Source organism: Dipteris shenzhenensis, chromosome 23 (assembly GCF_047967505.1).
Source record: "Dipteris shenzhenensis isolate YYH24624 ecotype China chromosome 23, Dip_SZ_1.0, whole genome shotgun sequence".
NCBI lineage: Eukaryota > Viridiplantae > Streptophyta > Polypodiopsida > Gleicheniales > Dipteridaceae > Dipteris > Dipteris shenzhenensis.
This window is the reverse complement of record NC_141618.1, coordinates 52,361,973-52,380,207: the sequence shown is the minus strand read 5'-3', so window position 1 is coordinate 52,380,207 and position 18,235 is coordinate 52,361,973. Positions and strand designations below refer to the sequence as shown.

The window sequence follows — 18,235 nt, the reverse complement described above, 5'->3', positions numbered from 1 at the left end:
GCTTACAAGTCCTCGATCTCTTTGGCTTGTGATGCAATGAGATCTTGTAACTCCTCAGTAGTAGTAATATCTTGTTGACGGAGAGGTATGGCAGATGTGGCCAAGTCAACATTTAGGTAATATGCCAATATCTTATCCATTCACGAGACTGAGAATGTTACGTGCTCTACTTCGGACTTCCTCTAATGATACTTGTCTTTTTGTGCTGTCCAGAGTTTACTTAATGATCTGAGAATGTTGGAATCATCCCGCTCAAGGACACACGCAGATCCTCTCAGGTCATATTGGCAAGTTTTTCGGATATTGCCTCTCGACATTCGATTACGATTACGACTGTTGACATTCAGGTAATATGCCAGGTAATAAGTTTCTACACGCCGTGTCTAATCATTTGTGCACGCCGTGTGTGCCAAATAATAATTCATTCTTTGGCGCCGATATATAGCTAACTAGGACGTTTGGTGTGAACCTAGCCTTAATATATACACACAACGTACCGTTCGAGGTACCGTTCCGCTGGTTACCTCCGTTCATATTTCCATCCATGCCAAAGGAGAAAGATGTCGAACAAAATGCTCATACTCTCAACTTATTATTGCAATCCTTGATCATTGGATTTCTTCCTCTTGTGTGCTCAAGCATGCTTTCTGCATGTTGCTTTTGGAAGGCTGACGTATCTATAGCAAGGCTGACCCTTACATTCTATTGCGAAAATCTTTCCATGAATAAATCTATAGCAAGGGCTTATTTTGGAGACTCTGAAGCTTCTTCTACTTGTTGAGCTAAATTTGCTGGTGGTGCCTCAAGGGTTACAATCCTTGGATGTCTGCAAAATAATATCCTTCTGTGGCCACCATCATACGTATCTCAAGGTGCATAACTTGTCAAGACTCTAGAGCACACAAAAATTGGGATGGAAAAAGACACGGATTAATGGAAAGCTATACATCTCAAGTTTTAAATTTCAATGCTCTCCTGGTCTAAGGACACTTATCGCCTTAAACAAGCCTTCATAGTTTTAGAAACAGACGGTGACAGCGAGATAAAATACTCTGACCTCAAGGCTAAATCCATCAATGAGGAGGTCATGAATTCATGCTCTATGGTGGACCTGGACCGTAAATCTACCAGCCCACTATTGCATATGTAGGTATACAAGTGCTTGGTATACTCTACATTTTTCACTATTCTGTACTGCATGTAAGGTTCTGAACTGAAGGTTGCTGCGGCATTTGTTCCTGCAATGCCTTCAGCCTTCCGAACTCTGAAGGAATATGTCTGGTCAGTGAGTTTGTATCAAGGACGAGCTCTTCCAAGGTATTTCCTGCAGTTGGCTAAAGCATAGATATCAGTGATGAACCCATTTTGGCTGAGGTGTACTTGTCGCAGATGTTTCAACTGGCTGAGCTGGGTGGCGGGGGGGGTTCCTGTGAAATGATTGTTGGAGAGGTTGATGATTTGCAAGGAGGTGCAATTGGCGAGGAAAGCAGAGGGATACGATTGGACAAAGAATTGGAGGAGAGGTTGAGCGAGAGGAGGGAGGAGGGAAGGGAGTGGGAAGGAGGGAGGGAGCCATGCAACGAGAGACCAGCGACGTCCAATGAAACCACACGATCATGGAGGTCACAAGATAAGCCCACCCAAGGCATTGTATTGGGGAGGCAACTAGAAGAAGAAGTGTTGGTGCAAGTATTGTTGTTGGGCAGTGTCCATGTTGAGAGGGAATTGTAAGGGTATGAGAGAGAGGCCTTGAGGGCAAGCAAAGCTAAGCTAATCATTTCCCAACCACTCTTTTCTCGTAGTTCTTTTGCTTTAAATTCTTTCACTTGCACTCCAGCAACCTTGCCATAGTCTTGCATGAAGCCTCAGTAATAAACGTTTGATAATGCCTGACAACTGGATGGTTTGGCAGTTTGCATTCCTTGCTTTTGGAATCCTTATCCTCGAAAATGTGGTCAGACAAAGTTCGATTGTCCATTGCGACTTCCTGTGTTGAGATGGATAAGAGACTCATCCGACTAGCCAAATCAATAGCTATACTTGCTCAAATGCTAGGAATCTGCAAAAATACGGGCAGCACTCCAAATCTAGTTTCGCAAAAAAAGTGTCCTCAAAGGTGAGAAATCTTAGCCGGGTCTTCTCAATTTCGCCCAAAAAAGGCATAAAGTAATTGAATGCAAACATTCCTTTACGAGGAAGCCATTGCAAGGTTGGGCCTTTACATATATTAATAATCTCGAAGAAAACCTAGAAAACCCTGTGAGCCTTGAACTAGGGGGGGAGCCCTAATTGTCAAGGGGGCTAGAAGAATGTTCAACTTTTAAATGCCAATTTGGAAGGGTGACCAGAATATTGAAGGAATAGGGAAAGTGAAGGAGGCAAGAATGTTCAACTGTTAAATGCCAATTTGGAAGGGTGACCGGAATATTGAAGGAATAGGGAAAGTGAAGGAGGCCTTTGTGACTCAGAAAATGGCAAGTACACGGCCAACTTTTCCTTGGGGAGGTTGATGACGTGTGTGAGATTTGAGGTACGTACATTTGGAAGAGTTTCAGTGCCTGACGACGGAGGAGATCAATGGCACATCGGCTGCCAAGGAATCATGAATGGGTTGAAGAACAATGCACTGAGGAAGATGTTCGGCATTCTAAACATGGAAGGATGCCCAAAGCTACTTTCTCACCTTGATGGTTCCAGTTTGTGTGCAACAAACCTGGAACAAAGAAAGTATCAGCAGTCGCTCGTGGTGATTTTACCGATGTTTGAGTACGATTACAACTATTGATGATTACGACTATTGACATTCATGATCCACAACTTACCCCCATTGAAGTCTTTTCCCATCCTCCTCTAGCATGTATAAAAGATCAATAATCCCAATCTATTGCAATCCCAATTAGCCTTCTTTCTTTGTTCACATACATGCATGATTTAGATATAGAGATGCATAGACATGGCACCATTGAGCTAAGTAGGTGAGGGCCTTATAAGTGTTAGTGTCTTTTGTCTTTTTTTACATAACCTAATTGTATGTTCTATGAATGCCTTCCTTTTATATTAAGCTTTCCATCTCTAATATGAATGGTAGTGTCACTATTGACTTCATTATTTTCTTCTATGATGATTTTCTTGTCATTGTTGCATTGGATTTGGTGCTTTTCTTTTATCTTTGTATCAATATCATGTTGATTGCATTGGCTGCATATTAAGCTAAGTAGAAAAATTTGAATTCGTGATTCAAAAAAATCGGGAAAATCACTCAAATGATTCAAATGGAAGAAAAAATTAGTTTAAAAAGCAGTGACACGTCACGTTTTTTATATAAATCACCACGTCATCCCCACATATTCGTACGAATAGGTATTCATATGAATAAAGTATTTGTATGAATAAACCTGTATTAGGACGAATATGTTACTGCATTTTTGCATATAACCTCACTGTTTGCCAATATCTCTTATCTAACGCTTGGTTCCCCAGCTGAGCATAAGAGAACAAACAAGGAAAAGAAGAAGAAAGGTCCTCAAGGTTGTGAAAGCAATCTAGAAGGTCCGAAATAAGATGGATTGTTTGTTAGGGAGCTTTAGGATCTCATTTTGAGTTCCTGAGATCTCTTGTGAGGTTTTTGGTTTTGGTCTTTGTTCTTTTGTTTGTGGGAGTTCTAGGTTCTCTTTATTGAGTTCCTTCGATCTCTTGTGATAAAAATATTTTAGATATTTATGTGTTTGAAATTTCTTTGTGGGAGTTCTAGGATCTCCTTGTTGAGTTCCTTAAATCTCTTGTGAGATAAATTTATTTGTGAGAGTTTGAGGATCTCCTTGTTGAGTTCCTTAGATCTCTTGTGAGAAATGTGCTTGTTTTTGTGTCTATGAAATTTGTTTGTGGGAGTTCTAAGATCTCTTTATTGAGTTTCTTAGATCTCATGTGGATAGATTTTTGTACGTGGGAGTTTTAGGATCTCCTTGGTGAGTTCCTTGGATCTCTTGTGAGAAATGGGCTTGTTTTTGTGTCTATGAAATTATGAAATCTTGAGTGCCTTAGTGAAGATATCTGCTCCACTTTGCTCTGTTGGACAGTAGACCAATTCCACTATCCCGTCCTTGATCAAATCATGCACATAGTGATACTGAATCTCTATATGTTTTGTGCACGCATGAAACACTGGATTTTTAGCAATAGCCATGCAAGTCTGATTGTCGCACCTCAGCACAGTTGCCTCATCCTCTTGCACTCCCATGTGCCATAAGATCCTCCTCAGCCACACTGCTTCACATGCAGCAAAACATGTTGCTTTTGTACTCAGCCTCGGTAGAAGACAATGCCAATGTTGGTTGTTTCTTACTGATCCAAGAGAAGATACTGAACCTAAAGAGAAACAATATCCAGAAACTGATTTCCTGGAATCAACATCTCCAGCCCAATCTGAGTCATAATGACCAGCCAAGGAAGTGCCCGTACCATAGGTGATGCCATAATCAAGAGTGCCCTTCACATACCCAAGCACCCGCATCCTTGCATTCCAATGTTCTCCTAGGGCTTATTGGAGAACCTGCTCAAAATGCCAACAGCAAAATTGATGTCCGGTCTGGTGTTGCACAAATAGATGAGACTGCCGACCAACTTCCTGTAGCTCTCGATGTCTGTTGATGTTGAGGCATCCTCCATAGACAACCTTGCATTTACCTCCATAGGTGTAGCTATCTCCTTGCAGTCGGACATACCAAATGCCTTCCAGATCTCCCTTGCATATTTCTACTGAGAGATGAAGATCTTGCCTGGCTCTTGCAAGACTTCAATCCCCAAACAGTAGTGCATCAAGCTTAAGTTTGTCATCTCAAACTCAGTGCTCAACGCCTTTCTTGTCTGCTGGATCGTGTCTTCATAGTCACCTATATATAGTCTTCATAGTCACCTATAATAAGGAGATCATCCACATATAGAACAATAATAGCAGATTTTCCACCTTTCCTATACACATACAAGTTAGCATATGAGGCACATCTTTTGAAGTTTAATTTATGAAAGAATTTGTCTATCCATTGGTACCATGCTCTTGGGGCCTGTTTCAACCCGTATAGAGGCTTCTTCGGCTTACATACCTTGTTCTCAGAATGGGGGGCCTCAAACCCAGGTGGTTGAGCCATGTACACCTCCTCCTTGAGGTCACCATTCAAGAATGCCGATTTAACATCCATTTGACAAATTGGCCACTTTTTATGAGCACCCACTGATAGTACTATGTGAATAGTGGTCATTCTGGCAGTCGGAGCGATAGATTCCTGAAAATCAATCCCTTCAACCTGCAAAAATCCTTGTGCAACCAATCTAGCTTTGTACTTTTCCAAATTCCCATCGACCTTGTACTTTACCTTCCAAACCTACTTGGTGCCAAATAACCTTTCTATTAGGTGGTCGATCTACTAGCTCCCAAGTTACATTCTTCATGATGCTGTCATATTCTACTTGCATAGCGTTTTTCCAATCTTGGTCTGCAAGTGCTTCCTCCAAACTCGCAGGCTCCTTTACTTCTGCAATAATCTCAGCCATCAAGGTCATATTGACTATGTGAGTAGAAGCCCTCCTTTGCTCCTCGATTCTTTGAGACCACCTTGGTCCATCTGCATGTTGCTCAACAGACATAGGCATTTGGTTATCATGGTCATAGAGCTGCCTTACCCATCATGGCAATGGCTTTTCCGACGGTGTAACAACTGGTTGGTGACTTATATCTTCATCATCTGATATTTCCACCTCCTTTATAGCTCCTGGGACAGGTCCATTCTGAATTACCTCTTCGCTTGATGATAAAGTGCAAGAGCTCCTCTCTACCTCCACTGCATGTGGCTGCTCCCTGAACACCACATCGCGGCTCACTATGATCTTCTTTGCCTCTCGGTTATACAACTTATAGGCTTTCTTCTCACATCACAATAGCCTAAGAAGATACATTTGGTGCTTTTTGGTTGTAGCTTGTTTCTCTCTTTGTCTGGAACATGCGCATAGCATTCAACCAAATGTTCTGAAGTGGGAGACAGATGGCTTCTTACCGTTGTAAGCCTCATGTGGTGTTTTACCTTTGAGTGCCTTTGTATAGCTGCGATTAAGGATGTAAACCACAGTATTGACAGCCTCAGCCCAAAAGTGGTTTGGCAGTCCAGCACCTTTCAACATACACCTCTCCATCTCCACGGTGGTCTGCATTCGGCGTTCAACAACCGAATTTTGCTGAGGAATATGTGGTGTCGTCGTTTGTCGCTTGATCCCTTTGCTCTTGCAAAAATCTCTAAAATCTGTAGAAACAAACTCACCACCACCATCCGATTTGATTTTCTTCACTTTTCTCCCTGTTTCATTTTCAACAATCTATAGCCATTCTTTCAATTTGCCAAAAGCTTGAGCCTTTTTGCGAAGAAAGTACACCCACATCTTCCTACTATAGTCATCAACAATCAATAAAAAATAGGAAGATCCCCCCAAGGCCTGTGTAAGCATCTTACCACACAAGTTAACATGCACCAACTCTAGAGAAGCGTTTGCTCTATTCTTGCTTTCTTGTGGGAATGCCTTTCTCTGTTGCTTGCCCATCACACAAGCTTCACACGGTTCTTTGATTTCTACTACTGTAGGTAAGTGAGCAACCATACCTTGCTTCTGCATCTCCTTCAGCACTGCAAATCCGATGTGGCTGAATCTTTCGTGCCAAAGTCTGATTGAGCCCACTTCAGCGGTGGCTGTAAGAGCACTTAGCTCATACAGGTTGTTCCTCCTTACTCCTGTGCCAACAAGATTGCCTGCACTATCCAAAATTTTGTCTCCTATCTTGTTGAACCTCACCTCATGGTCAAGGTCAGTTATGGAAGCAACTGATAGCATATTTCTCTTGATTTGTGGAACATAAAGCAAATTAGATAGTTTCTTAACATCTCCATTTACATAAACAAATGAAACTGTACCTATACCTTCAACAGGGCATTCTGCATTATTTCCAACCGTCACGGTGATGGGTTCATGTAGAGGCTGCATGGAACAATATAGACCCCTCTTGCAGGTCATGTGACGGGAGGCACCACTATCCAACACCCATGAATCAATGGTTGAGGCTTCTTGAACTGAGGAACACTCCTCCAAAAATAGATCCAACTCTGCTTTCGATGTGTTAGCTGTCTCTTTCCCCTTATTTGTCTTCTTCAGGGTACCATTCTTTTCATTTGCTTTCTTGACCCGACAATCTGCAATCACATGGCACTTCTTCTTGCAGTAAAAGCATTCTCCCTGAAACTTCTTCTTGCCGCCCTTCTTCTTTTTGTCACCACTAGTAGAGGACTCACCTTTGGTGGAGGAGCCACCCTTGCTTTTTGCAGTGGCAGAGAATGCAGCATCCCCATTGCCACCTCCATCTCGAGCTTTAAGCCTCAATTCCTCCTCCATAAGTAGAGCATATAACTCCTCAAATGATAATGGTTGGGGTCTCACCTGAGTGTTAAGCGTTGCTACTAGTCCATCAAACCTTGGTGGACATATCTGAAGACATCGTCGAGCTAGCTCTTTGCTAGTCTTTTGTATCCTAGCACCAACCATCTAGTCACGTAGATTTTTGATTCAGGTTATGAACGCCTCCACTGCCTCTCCTTCATTAAACTTCTCAGTTGCTGCGAGCTGATTCTCCAGGTTCTGGATCCTTGTGTGATTCTGCATCTCATACTGACTCTTCAAATGTTCTAGGCCACATTTGCCTTAGATGGATGCTGAATCAAGGTCAAAACACTATCAGTAGTACTTGTAACTAGGGCACACAGAGCATTTGCATTTCTGGCATTTCCAAGCTCGTAGAAGGTCGGCATTAGGAGGTATTGTACTCCTCGGATTTGCTGGGTCGAGGGTTCCTTGTGGTTCAGGGTTAGTCCCTAGTACTGTCTCTAGAAACTCATATGAATCCAGAATAGCAATAATTTTAAACTTCCATAGAGTGTAGTTCATACCATCTAGCTTGCCTTCAGTGAAGGTTGGTGGGCGAATCCTCAACGCCTGGATTGTTGGTGCAACAGCAGCTGCTGAACTCGAGTTGCTTCCTATTGAGCCGCTTCCTATTGCCATCACTCCGTATGCTATTGAAGCCCTCACCTCTCTTCTATTCTTCGATCCTTAGAGCCACCTGGGCTCTGATACCATGTTAAATTACACGGTGTAGCGGAACAGAAACTGAACAAAGAATAGAGTATACAACAAACTGGAGATGAATAAAACTTTCCTTCAATACTAATGTAGTACAGATGATGGCTTCGTCCACCCGTGCACTCCCACAGTGGAGCTTAGATGGCGATCTAGACAGATACTAGGTGAAGAGCTACTAGTTAGAAGATCTGATCTGATCTGAACTGATCTGATACAATGGACTGGGGAGGTCGCCTCTTTATAGCTATGAGGGCTCAATGTATTCGGTGGAGTCGACCAGTTGACTTAGTCGGTGGAGCCAACCAGTCAACCTAGTCGGTGGAACCAACCAGTCGTCCATGGAATACTCAGGGAATATTTCCTATACCGTCGCCTCGAGGGCTCTCGCCCTCGAACCCCTACCAGGGGGGCCGGTGGCCCCCCTGGGACCCCTAGTTGGGGGCCACCAGCAGACCCCTAGGCCCCAGCAAGAATAAGGGGCTCCCACACAATCACCTTTCTACCATCAACGGTCTCATTGGATAGACCTCATCTGACATGCAAGTCAAGATCCATCCAGTGTCCCAGGCTCATACATGGCTTCCCCTCATATGGGGGCTTACAACTTGAGCACCTTGGACCACTGGTGGTTACCAGGAGGGTGGGGCATTGAGCATATCTAACAATTTCTTTGACAACAAGTGCATGAAGAGAACTTAAGATGGAGAGAAGCATTTGTTAAAAATCGTATACCATTCAATGTCATGAGAGATGACATGTCTCGTAATGCCTTGAAATCATGTGCTAGACCAGGATTTATTTTGCCAGATTATAATAAAATGCATATGGATCATCTTGATAGAGTTAAACAAACTGTGGCAGATTGCTTGAAAAGAAAGATATTGGACTTTATTCCTACATATGGGTGCACTCTTGCTTTTAATGGATGGACTAGCAAGCAAGCCAGGCCCTTGATAAATGTAATGTGCATTACTCCCAAGGGAACTATGTTTTTGGAGAGTATTGATACGTCTTTAAAAGAAAAAACTTCAGCATATATTGTAAAAATATACGAAAGAGCAATTGCAGATTTGGTATTTTGCTTTGGAAATCTACGATTGTTGAAAGGATTCAATGTTGCCACAGCTAGGGCAGCAAGTGAAGCCGTTGTAATGAGAGTTGCTGGGACAATGATTGACTATAGAATTAGTTGCTAAGGGTGCATTCGCCGAAGAGGAAGACGAGCTTGAGCTACTCAGTGAACAACGAAGTCGAAGACATAGACAATTTTGTACCTATGTTGAATGCAATATAGAGTGATAGAAGAATATGATAGGTGATAGAAGCGGTGGATGAAGCTCTAATTATATCGGATATAATGTTGTATGCGAGGGGATGGATGGGAGAATATGTCAAGTGATGAAAGAGTGCATATGCTCGTATTAGCTTTCAAGTACAAAAGGAGACGAGATAAGAACCTTGTGGGCTACAAGCAATGTTGTGTTGTAATTATTGAGATTGTGGATGATTTTGGTATACATAATAGTTAGAGATAACCTTGTGACTTGCAAATACTTTCAAGGCAACATCATAAAGTTGGAAAGAATAATCGAATATGCACAATCGAAGTTTATATTTTCAAGTCTCAAGGGTTGATGTAGCTATTATGTGCACTAATTCACCTCGATATATTTTAATATTTCTGCATTAACTTTACAAGTCCACCTAACCCATTGAAAACCACTTAAATCACTTATGCCACTTAGTTCACTTAGATCACTTAGTCCACTTAAATCACTTAAGTCACTTAAATCACTTAAATTACTTAGTCCACTTAAATCAACTAGTCCACCTAAATCATTTAAGTCACTTAAATCACTTAAGTCACTTAGTCCACTTAAATCACTTAGTCCACTTAAATCACTTAAGTCACTTATATTACTTAGTCCACTTGAATCACTTAACTCACTTATATCACTTGAACCATCATGGCAGAAGAAGAGTATTATAAAGTTATATATGAAGTTTACAATGTACATAATTATGTAGTAGGATCCACATCTGCCATTCCCTGAGTGCTTGGTCCTGCACCCTGCGAATCTATATTAGTGAGATCCTCAAAATAAAAAATGTTGTTATCCTCAGTTGCATCCAAATCTCCAAAGGACTATTTGTAGCGTGCAAGCTCAGACTCCAACGTCTGTACGTGTGCTTACAGGTCCTCGATCTCTTTGGCTTGTGATGCAATGAGATCTTGTAACTCCTCAGTAGTAGTAATACCTTGTTGACGGAGAGGTATGGCAGATATGGCCAAGTCAACATTCAGGTAATATGCCAATATCTTATCCATTTACGAGACTTATTCTCGGCATGTAACACTGGCTAAGTGGAGAGTGAGAATGTTACGTGCTCTACTTCTTCTAATGATACTTATCTTTTTGTGTTGTCCAGAGTTTACTTACTGATCTGAGAATGTTGGAATCATCCCCCTTAAGGACACACGTAGATCCTCTCAGGTCATATTGGCAAGCTTTCGTTATATTGCCTCTCGACGTTCGATTACAATTACGAGTATTGACATTCAGGTAATATGCCAGTTTCTTATCCATTCGCGAGACTTTTGGGGAAGGAAGCGCACCGCCTCCCTGCCCCACACTATGTGTGGTTATAATAATTATATATTATATATTATAATATAAATATTTTCAATGACTAGCCCATTCAAATTTTTTTGTTTTCAATCTGAATTCTTACAACATTCCTCTCGTTTAATGCATGTTATCGTTGCGAGGGAGCAAGGAAATCCAAGATGGATGCAAGATTGAAGGATGACAACACCTTTATTCATATGGTTGTAGTCCATGTGACAATATTGTAAAAACTGCAATGAAGATCAGTTATTGTATCGCCTTATTCATGTATTTGTTGGACTTTAGCTTCCAAAATATGGACATCACAAAATCACCACCCTTGACATTTGTAGGGAGGATCGGGTCCTAACGGACTTGTGTCGCGTCTCATATTCACTATTTTACTCATTCTCTTTTTTCCTTAAACAATTGATAAAATAATAGGATTTAGCTTCAATTTCAAGTTAGTAGTTACTTGCTCCACGATGGAAAGAAACATCAAATGTGAGACTGCTCTCTTAGGGCGGGTTCAGACCAATCGGATGCCATAGACGAGACACAAGCATTTGATGAATTTGGCACCCAATCAAATTGTAATCAGTGGTGGACGGACCTCCCCTCGCCCCCAGCCTCACCCTGGCGCCAATAGATAATCGTTTCTGCACGCCCTATCTAAAGCGTGGAGAAACGTAACCTGCTAGATGGACCTCCCCCTGCCGCCCACCCTCACTTGGCACCACACATGGCTTCTCCTCATATGGGGGCTTACAACTTTGACATGCAAGTCAAGATCCATTCAGTGTCCCGGCCTCACACATGGCTTCTCCTCATATGGGGGCTTACAACTTGAGCACCTTATACCACTGGTGGTTACTAGGAGGGTGGGGCATTGAGCATATCTAACAATTTCTTCGACAACAAGTGCATGACTAGGACTTATTTTGCCATATTATAATAAAATGCGTACGGATCATCTTGATAAAGTCAAACAAATTGTGGCGGATTGCTTGGAAAAAAAGATATTGGACTTTATTTTTACATATGGGTGCACTCTTGCTTTTGATGGATGGACTAGCAAGCAGGCCAGGCCCTTGATAAATGTAATGTGCATTACTCCCAAGGGAACTATGTTTTTGGAGAGTATTGATATGTCTCTAAAAGAAAAAACTTCAGCATATATTTTAAAAATATACGAAAGAGCAATTCATAAAGTTGGTAGCAGTGAGAATGTTACTGCATTTGTAACAAATAATGCATTGAATTACAAGATCGTAGATGAGATGGTCATGGCAAAGTATCCCACTCTGACATGGGTGCCATGTGATGCTCATACTCTCAACTTATTATTGAAGGATATTGGACAATTGCCATTTGTGCAACCAGTACTGCAAGATGCTAACGCCTTAGTGAGTTTTATAAAGAGTCATCAATACTTGCATGCAGTATTCAGAGAGCACTCTGTGAAGCAACTCAGGCAATTTTGTCAAACTAGATTTGCCACTTCTTTTCTAGTTCTTGCTAGATTGGTTGAAGTGCATCAAGCTTTAGTCGAGACTATTGCTGATAGACGATGGGCAAATTGGCTTGAGAAAAAGACGCAGTACGCAATACAGGCTCTAAATGTGTGCATCTTGTACAATCATCTCTATTCTGAAAAAATGTCGAAAGAATAAAAGAAGGTGTAGAGCCATTTACAGTGAGGATGGTTGACGCTGATGCCTTTGTTATGGGTAAAGTGTATTGAAAGATGTCAAAAGCAATACGACAAGTTAAAGAATTTGTGCGCTTTGCACCTAGGGAGAAGCAACAAGTGGTATATTTGGCCGATAAGAGATGGAAGCAAATGCATACCCCTTTGCATGGAGTTGCGTTTGCAGTACATCCACAATATCAAATGCATGCTCAATCACAAAATCTTGAAGTCATAAGTAACTTTCAAGAGGTTTGTAAAAACTTACTTCCGGGAGATCAAGGAAAATTGGCCTACCAGCAACGAGTGAGGTATACGAATCGCGAAGGCTCTTTTGGAGATCCTTGGAATCTTGATGCTATTAAGACGAATATTGCACCTACTTGGTGGAAGGAATATGGTGGAGAGACATTGGAGTTGTAGCATGTTGCAACTCATGTGCTCTTTGTTGCTGCATCATCGGGTGCATGTGAGCGAAATTGGAGTGCATACAATTTTATTCATTCTAAGAGACGCAATCGCTTAAAGTCATCAAGAGCTGCAGATTTGGTATTTTGCTTTGGAAATCTATGATTGTTGAAAGGATTCAATGTTGCGACGGCTAGGGCAGCAAGCGAAGTCGCTGTAATAAGAGTTGCTGGGATAATGATTGACTACAGAATTAGTTGCTGAGGGTGCATTCAGCGAAGAGGAAGACGAGCTCGAGCTACTCAGTGAACAACAACGAAGTCGAAGAGAGAGACGATTTTGTACCTGTGTTGAATGCAATATAGAGTGATAGAAGAATATGATAGGTGATAAAAGCGGTGGATGAAGCTCTAATTATATCGGATATAATGTTGTATGCGAGGGGATGGATGGGAGAATATGTCAAGCAATGGAAGAGTGCATATGCTCGTATCCATCTCGTCTCCTTTTATACTTGAAAGCTAGAACCTTGTGGGCTACAAGCGATGTTGTGTTATAATTATTGAGATTGTGGATGATTTTGGTATACATAATAGTTAGAGATAACCTTGTGACTTGCAAATACTTTCAAGGCAACATCATAAAGTTGGAAAGAATAATCGAATATGCACAATCGAAGTTTATATTTTCAAGTCTCAAGGGTTGATGTAGCTATTATGTGCACTAATTCACCTCGATATATTTTAATATTTCTGCATTAACTTTACAAGTCCACCTAACCCATTGAAAACCACTTAAATCACTTATACCACTTAGTTCACTTAGATTACTTAAATCACTTAGTCCACTTAAATCACATAAGTCACTTAAATCACTTAAATTACGTAGTCCACTTAAATCACCTAGTCCACCTAAATCATTTAAGTCACTTAAATCACTTAAGTCACTTAGTCCACTTAAATCACTTAGTCCACTTAAATCACTTAAGTCACTTATATTACTTAGTCCACTTGAATCACTTAACTCACTTATATCACTTGAACCATCATGGCAGAAGAAGAGTATTATAAAGTTATATATGAAGGTTACAATGTACATAATTATGTAGTAGGATCCACATCTACCGTTCCCTGAGTGCTTGCGAATCTATATTAGTGAGGTCCTCAAAATAAAAAATGTTGTTATCCTCAGCTCCAAAGGACTGTTTGTAGCGTGCAAGCTCAGACTCCAACGTCTGTACGTGTGCTTACAGGTCCTCGATCTCTTTGGCTTGTGATGCAATGAGATCTTGTAAAGTAATACCTTGTTGACGAAGAGGTATGGCAGATGTGGCCAAGTCAACATTTAGGTAATATGCCAATATCTTATCCATTCACGAGACTTATTCTCGGCATGTAACACTGAGAATGTTACGTGCTCTACTTCGGACTTCCTCTAATGATACTTGTCTTTTTGTGCTGTCCAGAGTTTACTTAATGATCTGAGAATGTTGGAATCATCCTGCTCAAGGACACACGCAGATCCTCTTAGGTCATATTGGCAAGTTTTTCGGATATTGCCTCTCGACATTCGATTACGATTACGACTATTGACATTCAGGTAATATGCTAAGTAGACGCCACATTCTTGAAGATATGCATGGGATCAAGCAAGTAATTGATCTTGAGGTGGGACCAATATGGTAAACGATAAAAGATGGAGTATCTAAATAAAAGCTGGTAAAAACTGCTGAAGATCAGTTATTGTATCGCCTTATTCATGTATTTGTTGGACTTCAGCTTCCAAAATATGGACATCACAAAATCACCACCCTTGACATTTGCAGGGAGGATCGGGTCCTAACGGACTTGTGTCGACTCATTCTCTTTTTTCCTTAAACAATTGATAAAATAATAGGATTTAGCTTCAATTTCAAGTTAGTAGTTACTTGCTCCACAATGGAAAGACACATCAAATGTGAGAATGCTCTCTTAGGGCGGGTTCAGACCAATCGGATGCCGTAGACGAGACACAAGCATTTGATGAATTTGGCATCCAATCAAATTGTAATCAGTGGTGGACGGACCTCCCCTCGCCCCCAGCCTCACCCTGGCGCCAATAGATAATCGTTTCTGCACGCGCTGTCTAAAGCGTGGAGAAACGAGACCCGCTAGATGGACCTCCCCCCGCCGCCCACCCTCACTTGGCACCAATAGATAATTGTTTCTACACGCCCTGTCTAATCATTTGTGCAAGCCGTGTGCGCCAAATAATAATTCATTCTTTGGCGCCAATATATAGCTGACTAGGACGTTTGGTGTGAACCTAGCCTTAATATATACACACAACGTACCGTCCGAGGTACCGTTCCGCTGGTTACCTCCGTTCATATTTCCGTCCATGCCAAAGGAGAAAGATGTCGAACAAAATGCGCTTGGCTGAATGCAAGGACCTGCTGGTGACGAAGTGGAAGAAGCAGAAGAATCGCAAGCACGATGCGGAGCATCGTTTCTCCGGGCGCGTTCTGAACGAAGGATTTCTCGCAGAGGATCCAGTCTTCGACTCCAGTCCTGGAAAAATGTCCGTCGCGCAGGTGTTCGAGAGCGAGGGCCTGAGAGTCGCGTTGTATGTTCACAGTTTCGCCTCGGAGGAGCGCGACGCAAGTCTCTGGTTCCCCAGAGGCACAAGGTTGAGAATCAACGAACCATGTTTCGCCCTCCTCGATCGAAGCGACGAGATAGATTGGTCTTTGGAGGTAGATAACCCTGCTCTTTTGGAGTTCCTTGGGTTCAGGACGAGCTCAGATAATCCTGTGGACATCCGCGCGGAAGGCAACAAGGCCTTCTCCAAGGGCGAGTTCTTCAAAGCGGCGATGTTGTACACAGAAGCCATCCACCGCTCCCAAGAAATTGACGGCCTCGTAGCTGCGAACTCCAACAGGGCAGAAGCGTGGCTGAAGCTAGGTCGCTTTGAAGCTGCGCTTGAGGATGCCGAGAAGGCGTTGGAGCTGTGTCCTTCGCATTTGAAGAGCTTAATGAGGAAGAGTCGAGCCCTCTGTGGCTTGGAAGAACATAGCCGAGCATGCGAATGCCTGCAACCTATCCTTGACAAATGCAACGACTGCGAAGTAGCATGCAACAGATACTCGAAACTATTGGAGCAGAGCCGCAGCGGAGTGTATGATATTTCAGATTACCTCCGAAGCCATGAAGCCAAGGAGAGCATTCCTGAATGCAGCAGCTTCGTGGGCGCGGTCAAGCTAGGCAGATCGGATGGGAGAGGAAGAGCACTGTATGCCATGAAAGATTTGGAACCGGGGGAGCTCATCTTTGTCTCCAATGCCCTGGCGGTGGTGTACCCGGGAGGACCTGGACGATTGGAGGCGATGATTGTGCGTGGATGTATGGCTTCTCGCAGGGCAGTGAAGCAAGTGAGTGTGTTGATCGACCGAACACAGATTCCTGATGTTAGCCTGTTCCGCGCAAATTGTGATTGGGCTGATGACGACCCTTCTCTGAAGATGGACGTACCAGGGATAAAGAAGATTGTGGGAACTCACAGCTTTGGCTTTCACGTACCTTACCTCGATGAGAGTACAGATTTCGCTGGTCTGTGGGTGCTACCTGCTTTCATGAATCATTCTTGCATTCCTAACGTTTCCATGCACATGGTTGGCCCAGCTGCATTTGTTCGTGCAGCCAAGAACATTGCTGCAGGCGAGGAGCTCGTTTTATCGTATATCGATCCATTTCAACCTGCAGTTCACAGAAATGACCGTATCAGGGAGTGTTGGGGATTTTCTTGCACTTGCCCAAGGTGCTTGCTTGAGAGGAGACTAGAGAGAAGGTTTCAAGACGTAAACGAGAGAATAAAGGTCTTAGTAGAAACAGGACAGATTAGCAGTCTCGAAGCTTGCAAGATTGCAAGGCAAGTGGAGCAGGAGTTGCGAACCTTGAACCGTCTTTCTCACGAGCAGCAGCGTTGGATCAGGACTTCGTACCAGCATGTCTACTTTTCCTACATAAACAAGGGCAGAATTGAAGGCCTTGACGAGACTACGAGAGTCATGGTACCGTCAGTGGTGGATATGATGGAAGCTATTCACGATACTGCACCTGGCTATATTAGCACAGGTATACACATGATACGATGGAGTGTAATCGGGTTTCGAGTGGAAGGAGGGTTTGTAAAGCTCGAAGGGAAAGCCAAAGAATTGGTGATGGATGAGTGGCTTGTGACGTATGGAAGACAGGAGCCTGGTCTTCTAAACCACATTAATGAGATCATGGTGGCTAAGCACGATTCAATGCATCTCAGGATGCGAAATATCATCTCCCGAAGGTGAAGCGACAGCATGAACCTTGAATCCGCTTCTTGTTGGTTAAAATTTTGGTTTACCTTGTCATCTCCAATTTGCCTCATATTTGCTTGATCTTAGCTAAAGTATGTACTCAAATAGGTACCGGTCAGAAACATGTTAGCTTGCAGGATGACAGATAGATGTGTCTTCAGTTGCACTGGGAAGGAGGAAGTAACTCGTTTCTTTTGGCCTTACAGGTGATAGGGCAGCTTTGGCTGAGGCGTTTAGAGATGAGCATATGATGAGGGGTTCTTACTTGAAGGGGAGATGGAGGATCGTGCACTTAGGCCTTGTGAACCATTCCAAAAGGCCATGTGAACCATTCTTTGGAAAATGGTGGATGTGTGGCAGCTAGCTATTTGGTTCACAAGAAATAGGGTGATGTTTGGTAAGAGTATGGTCGAGGTTTTGAAATTGGAAGGCATGCGAGATATTGCTTCTAAGTATAGAACGTTGTTAAGTAGTAGTCTCCAGGTACTGGAGCAGATTATAAGAGTGTAGCTATAAGGGTCCTTAGCTCGGAATAGTGTCTAGCAGTGTTTTTCTCTGGCTACAGCCTACACCCTTTTTGTAATTTTGGTCATTTTGGGTTGAGCTCCCTTTTTGTGTCGCTTGAAGTATTTGTTGGACAACTACATGTACATAGAGGGTCAATGATGTTGAAAATGGATCACGTTCAGAAGGAAATATGCATCGAAGAGAGGAATATACAAGTCGTTTGCGAGTCTTGTGACAAACATTTTGTTATATATATGTTCATGATGATTAGTTTAATTTTCAGGCATGCTATGTTTAAGTTCAGTCCAATGGCTGACAGTTTTACACGCATTATCAACTGAGTTTCCACGTACGTACTGAAGCAATGAAGGGACCATGATACATAGATGAGGAAGCCTTGCATGTACGTTGGCTTGAAAGGGTGGCGGCCTGGGTATCACTGCAGTAGGGTATTGCAATGGAAATGTACCATATCTTTATATCTGTGTAATGTCATCACTTTATGGGCTTAGTATATAA

The 18,235-nt window shown here is 42.4% G+C and overlaps 1 protein-coding gene across 1 annotated transcript; it reads left to right on the top strand.

Annotated features, from left to right (window-relative positions):
• Positions 1 to 15,274: 15,274 nt before the first annotated feature.
• On the top strand, positions 15,275 to 17,815 carry LOC147887536 (methyltransferase FGSG_00040-like). The gene is made up of 2 exons (XM_087394335.1): positions 15,275 to 17,199; positions 17,416 to 17,815. Exons 1-2 carry the CDS (start codon positions 15,275 to 15,277, stop codon positions 17,417 to 17,419), a joined length of 1,929 nt encoding a protein of 642 aa, XP_087250461.1. The 3' UTR covers positions 17,420 to 17,815.
• The last annotated feature ends 420 nt before the right edge of the window (positions 17,816 to 18,235 follow it).

Coding starts and splice junctions, on each gene's coding strand:
- LOC147887536 (XM_087394335.1), top strand. CDS start 15,275: ATGTCGAACAAAATGCGCTTGGCTGAATGCAAGGACCTGCTGGTGACG.